Here is a 6338-nt window from a genome sequence, read left to right as displayed (position 1 = left end):
AACTTGTCTTTAGTTTTAATTTTTCACTTTAACTGCCAGTATGTGTACAATGCTGAGAGGAGTCTGCCTTTTGAGTTTTTACAACAGTAAAAATCCTATTTAAAAATAAAAGCAGTTGTATGAACATTATAGATTAAAATTGTATTTTCAAAAAACGCATTTGTATGAAGTGTGGTTTCTTAAACTTTCTATTTCTTGCTCCATGTGTGACATGGTTTAATTAATGTACTGGCATTTTCCAGCACAGCTTTCCACTGTATTGAGTTGTTGTTGTTGTTGTTTACACATATAGTCTTACTTTAAGATGAAGCAATACTGTGAAAACACCTAGTATTGGTAGTAAAAGTTGTACTGGTGCTACTTTAAAAATCTAAGATTTTTAAGGAAAAGTTTGACATTTTGGGAAATACACTTAATCGCTTTCTTGCCAATAGATGAGGAGATTAATACCACTCACATATAAATGAGTAGTATCACTCTTTGGTGATTCTTGCAGTTTTCTATATAAGAGTGACTTGACACTGTCATGACACATCATGAACGTCATGAACCCTAACCTTAATAATAACCATAACTTGTCATGACAAAACCAAACAACACTAAAAAAGAGTTATGGCATAACCGTTCAGGACTTGTTTATAATGTTTTATAACATGTTCATGACATGTCACTGTTATGTAAAAAAAAAAAAAAAAAAAGTTAAGGTTTAACCCAATCTTCTCATTAACTCTTGGTAAGCATACAAAACGCATATTTCCCAAAATATTGAACTCTTCCTTTAAATGTGAGATTTTGATGAGGCCCTTACTCCATGTGTATTTAAATGCATCAATGAATATATGCATATATATATGTATATATATATGCATATATATATGCATATATATATATATATATATATATATATATATATATATATATATATTCTCAAAGGTGGCTCTTTAATACATAATGTATTGCATAGCAGCTACAGAACCCTATCCCACTGCAGCTAACATGCATCATCAATAATATATAGTATATTGACTTTTAAGTGCACATTAAATGATTCACACTACTAAATAACAGCAATATCATCATAATTTCTCCCCAGTTCACATTTAAAGAAAGCCCTTTTAATTGCACATACATTTAGTATAGTGAGACAATATACAGAAAGACCTGTTATCTACAAGTTAGAACATAAATAACTATCAGATCACAGTCAAGTGTACTACTATACACGTATTCAATATTTAACATATATGTAACATGTAAGCATCTGAAGGCCAGCTTTAACCTTAAAAGAAAACCATTTTGGGAAATGCAGTTATTTGCTTTCTTGCTGAGAGAGAGTTGAGCAGTAACTTCCTGGAGTCTTTGCCGGTTGCCTTGCAACTGCCACCAAGAAATAGTCCTGCACATGACCAGTTTACCACAAACTAACAAGATATTACATGTTAACTAGAACTGCAAGCAGTTATGACGGGGTCCGAGCCTCCTGGGGAGCGTGTGAAAGCGGGACCCAAAGCGTCACAGTGGGGAGGCAAACATCGGGATATATCGAGAGGTCTGCGGTATATTGCCATTGCAAGTATCCCATTAACATTGATTGATTAAGAGGGCCAAAACGGGTCTACATTGACTATAGCGCCCCCTAACGGCCGATCTTTGCCACATTTGGTACAGAGCCACAGAGTGGCGTGCCGAACGAGGATCACAAGTTTTGTGTTGATAGCAATTACTAAGGAGTGGAGAAATTGCAATCAGAAATGTCCCGTTTGCATGCACTGAGTGATAGGCCGAAACACATAAACGTTGACTATAGCGCCCCCTAAAGGCCAATCTTTGCCACATTTGGTATAGAGCATCAGAGTGGGATATTGAACAATAATGTCCCTTTGCTGATAGCATTTAATTTGGCTGAGATATGATAAAGTTTGTGTTTGGTAACTAGCTAGTAATTTCTTTTTAAATGTGCATACTTTAACTTTTGAAAATTGTTTTGATAACTTTTGGTCAGGTAGCCTATACCTGGAGATGCTAGGTACCAGGCTTCGTTCAGATTGGTCGCACGGCGACTTCTTAACGGAAATGGCCGTGGCCTATATCCCTTGATTCAGCTTGATTCAAGGAACACGTATCAAAGTTTGTGTGGGAGTTATAAGCAAAAACACATATGACATTCTTATAGCGCCACCTAGTGGCCCACACGTGTGATTTTTTGGTAGGTGAGGTCCATGACCCATTGTAAATCTACCCTGTAAATTTAAAGTTATTTGCTTAGTATAAGTGGTGAATCCAAACGTGGGTCCCATAGGCCACGCCCACTTTCGCCAACCAGTACCCCACCGTAGGTGTGGCTTTGGGAGGGGCCCTAGATGGTAGCCTCCAAATTTCGTCAAAATCAGATGAGCCATTCATTAGATATACACTTGGACTTGTAGCGCCCCCTAGTGTCCAATTTTTCTAAAATGTGTGGGGGACCTCCAGAGAGTCATGGCAAACAAGAATCTAAAGTTGTGTGTTGATAGCATTTATTTTGGCCGAGATAGCAAAGTTGGTGTTATCGTAGTAAAATTTGTTTGTGCGTAATATGCACAACTGTTTGTCCTATGAAAATTATTTTGATAACTTTTGTCAGGTCGGTCTGAAGATGCTACGTTCCATGTTTTGTACAGATCGGTCACACGGTCTAGGATGAGTTTAGCCAAGTAGCTTTTCGATAGGTCGTGATTTTTCACGCATTAAAGTCTAGACGGAAATGGGCGTGGCCTGCATCACGAGATTCAGTTGGATCCAGGGAACACGAGGATATATGGTTTGGGAGTTACAGGGCCAAACGCACCTGAGGTCCCCGCAGGGTTTTTGGAGTTTTATTGGCGGAAGAATATTAATAATCTCTAGAAAAACAATATGGTTCCACAGCCCTGCAGCCTCGGGTTTGGACCCCTAATTAGTGAGATTTGGAGGTTAAGTTAGCCAACTGGAGCTTCATATTTACCAAGACATATCAGAGTGGTGTCCATCTTCTCATCTAACTTCCTGCAAGAAAGTGAATAAGCATATTTCCCAAACGGTTCTTTTGATGATTACACATGAAATAACATAGTCATGTCTTTATAGTCACACTACATAGCTATAAATCTGTGTCTCTCCTCAGTGCAGACACATGAAATGTAACATTTCTATGAGTGCAGAGTAGTCGTGAACTCACTGAAGGTTTTCCGTCTACAAGGTCACCTATGAAATGTATTGTGCTACATTCACTCTGACCAGACATTTCTCCTCCAACATGCCCCAGATGTTTGTCTCTGGGCTCAGCAGGCGTAAGGTGGCGGTTTTTCAAAGGGGTTGTAGGCGGCTCCGTAGAGGACAGGAGCGTTGGGTGTCAGCATGTAGCCCCCTGGTTCCTGTGTGGTTCCCTGAGGCTGTGGCTGGGTGGGGGCCTGACAGGGCTGCTGCTGGTTCTCCTCAGACAGGCACGAGTTGGAGGCATGGCCTCCCTCAGGGATCATCTGGGGAGTAGCAGGTTGCTGATAGCTGCTGTTGTGCTGTGGGAGAGGTGAGGAGACATGGAGTGGAAGGTTGCATCGGTATGTGGAAGTAGAGCCAAAAATGCCTAAACTAATTTGTGACATTTTTATGTGAGGTGTGGTTTTTCATTGTTTGCTTCTCTGGTAGCAGCCTCAGAAATATCAGCAAAAATGAGCCATAATCAATAAAACTGTGAGACAAACTTCAGACAAAGTCACCATGATGTAACAAAAATCTATGCATCTACTGATTTAAGGCAACTGGCAGCAGTACAGATTTATAATTTTCTTTCTGGTCAGGTGCTTTGATGTTAGAGTTAAACAGCTGTGCTAGTTCAACAAAAAAATTAATGTGATCCATTGCTGCTCATCTGATTGCCAAACTAACACACTGGAATGGAAGATTGGCCTTTTTCACAGCAGACATTTTGAGCTGTCATAGTATGAAAAGCACAAATAACATGTCACATAACAGTGACAGTGAGCAAGCATGCACAATACCAGAACCAGAAACTGAAGCAGCCAAAATAAATTCAGCCATCATTCATTTTGTTATTCACACCTGTGCTTTTCCTGCTGTGTAACAGGCTGTCTTCCCTGAAAAGGGCCTATTAAGGGTTATTTTTTGTGTTGGCCTGTGGCCCTACCGGCATAGGTATTGGATAGTTGGGGTAGGCGGGCAGAGTTTGTCCTGAAGGGCAGAAGCCAGTGTAGGTGAGCATGTGCTGGGTCGGGTTGTACAGGATGTGGGGTGGGGGTGTGGGGCTGGGAGCAATCTGAAGAGTCGGCTTCTGCTGTAGGAAACAGAACAAATGCTTCAGATAAGATGGGAAATCATCAAATGGAGCTTGAAGGCAAATATGAGTAAGCATGCACCAGCTAACACACACACACACACACACACACACACACACACACACGTCATTAAACACTTCATTATATAAGAGGGTAATGAAGTATGATTGCTGCCTAATGTAATGTAGGAACAGTAGTCGGCATATCAGGACCATTAAGATGAATAAAATAAGATCATGATTTTCATATCTTTGAAAACAGGTTACCAGACTCCTGCTAGGGAAACGTGCATGTTTTAGTACTTTCATGTATAAGCAGGAAATGTTTAATATGATGAGTTAGTCAGTGAAACAAAAATAAATCTGCACACACATAAATCAGTATTGAGTTTTCAACAGGACCTATATGGTTTACATACAAGAAACCAATGTTGGGGATATTACTGTATGTGGCCTGCAGGCAATATGGGAAGGCAACTCGTTTTAAGTGACTCAGTCTGGTCAGTTAAGAGTATAATAGAAATCCTTTGTCAGAGTGCTGAAGAAATTTTGCCGAAACATTTTGTCAGCCATGTAATATAACAAACTTTTTATTTTCACTCACAATACCATAATGTTTTTTGACTTAATTCTTTTTTTTTTTGTTACTTCTTGTCAGGAGTCAAAGTAATGATGCACTCCAAATTTCTCTTTTTTCGGGACTCACCACATCCTTGTATGCTCCGAGGAGGGCGGCGGTGATGATGCCCAGGAACAAGGTGATCACATTGAGCACCACTGAGGCCCACAGCAGACGGTACAGGTGGATCACATCCCAGCAGCTGCTGACCCCGGTGAACACGTAATACTGTGTGTGGTAATTTGTGCTGGAAGATGAAGAGAAATGGAGACAAATCATATAGCTGGTAAGAATAACTTGGACCGAGCATACCTCTGGTTATGTTGCCATAAATTACTAAGCTTGTGTACTTAGCAAACACTTATCCTAGTGGGAAAAGCGCTGATAGCCCTGGTCCATTTAAAATGGCGTTGAGCCAGGTAATGCTAAATGGAGAGCAGCTCTTATTAATTTTAACACCTGTAGGAAAACTACAGTCAAACAAAATGTCTGCCATGAAAAAAAGGCTTAGTGTATGGCAACCAGGGGAGAAAATGAACAACCCCACCCACTGGCCATCACTTGTACTCATTTTATGACCTTTTCGTTACACCTTCCAGGCAGCCGTTCACCAGCTAATAACTGAGTAGTAACGTACATGCAAGCAGGGAGGGACTTTTTGGAAAGGTCTTTCTCTTTGATGTAAGTTCAAGAGCTCATGGAAAACTCTCAACATATGGGATTTAAGAGTTGGCTGTAAAAAATTACATGATCCAAGAGTGATTTTCCAACAGCGGGGCCTCTAATGCAATTTTTGGCAGCCAACATTGAAATCGAGGATGCTTATTTTAACAACGCTCTCTACTGTATTATCACACTATTATACCATTTCATTATTATTATAACATATGTTCTTTATATATAACTATATAAAAAAAGATGAATAAACATGTTCACTGCGGTGGACAACCTGACTCAAGTATAAGGTAAAGTTTTAGTGATTTACATTACAGGCAACATTCAAACCCTGGTGGCTGAGGCTAGCATACAACAGATGCACAGATAAACATCCACGCACATTCAGACACCGATGGCACATCGGGGGCAATTTGGGGTTCAGTTTCTTGCCCAAGGGAACTTTGACAAGTAGACTGCAGGGGCAAGGGATCAAACCACCGACCTTCCGATTGGTAGGCTCTACCTCCTGAGCCACAGACGCCCACGAGGGCCATGTATCGGCACACTTACTGGTATAGTACTGTTTAGTGTACTAAAAGGAATGGGGAACAGTTGATGTTGCAGCCTAGAGGGTAGAAAGTTAATAATGAAAATACTCTGCAGCATTGTAAAGTATATGCAAATTGAAGTGAATACAACCCAGCAGTATGGCCTGCGTTTATCCCAAATAACACACACACACACACACACACA

At 40.3% G+C, this 6338-nt stretch overlaps 1 protein-coding gene across 1 annotated transcript in view; it reads right to left on the bottom strand.

Annotated features, from left to right (window-relative positions):
* Positions 1 to 1093: 1093 nt before the first annotated feature.
* Positions 1094 to 6338, bottom strand: part of tmem255b (transmembrane protein 255B) — a 19259-nt gene continuing 14014 nt past the window's right edge. The window contains exons 7-9 of the mRNA XM_032533452.1: positions 5016 to 5175; positions 4163 to 4309; positions 1094 to 3533 (exon numbers count right to left, since the gene is read on the bottom strand). Of these exons, the coding sequence (XP_032389343.1) occupies positions 3300 to 3533; positions 4163 to 4309; positions 5016 to 5175 (541 nt within the window). The 3' untranslated portion in view covers positions 1094 to 3299. The remainder of the gene's footprint in view (positions 3534 to 4162; positions 4310 to 5015; positions 5176 to 6338) is intronic.

This window comes from Etheostoma spectabile, chromosome 1, assembly GCF_008692095.1.
Source record: "Etheostoma spectabile isolate EspeVRDwgs_2016 chromosome 1, UIUC_Espe_1.0, whole genome shotgun sequence".
NCBI lineage: Eukaryota > Metazoa > Chordata > Actinopteri > Perciformes > Percidae > Etheostoma > Etheostoma spectabile.
This window is presented reverse-complemented; position numbering and strand designations above follow the sequence as displayed.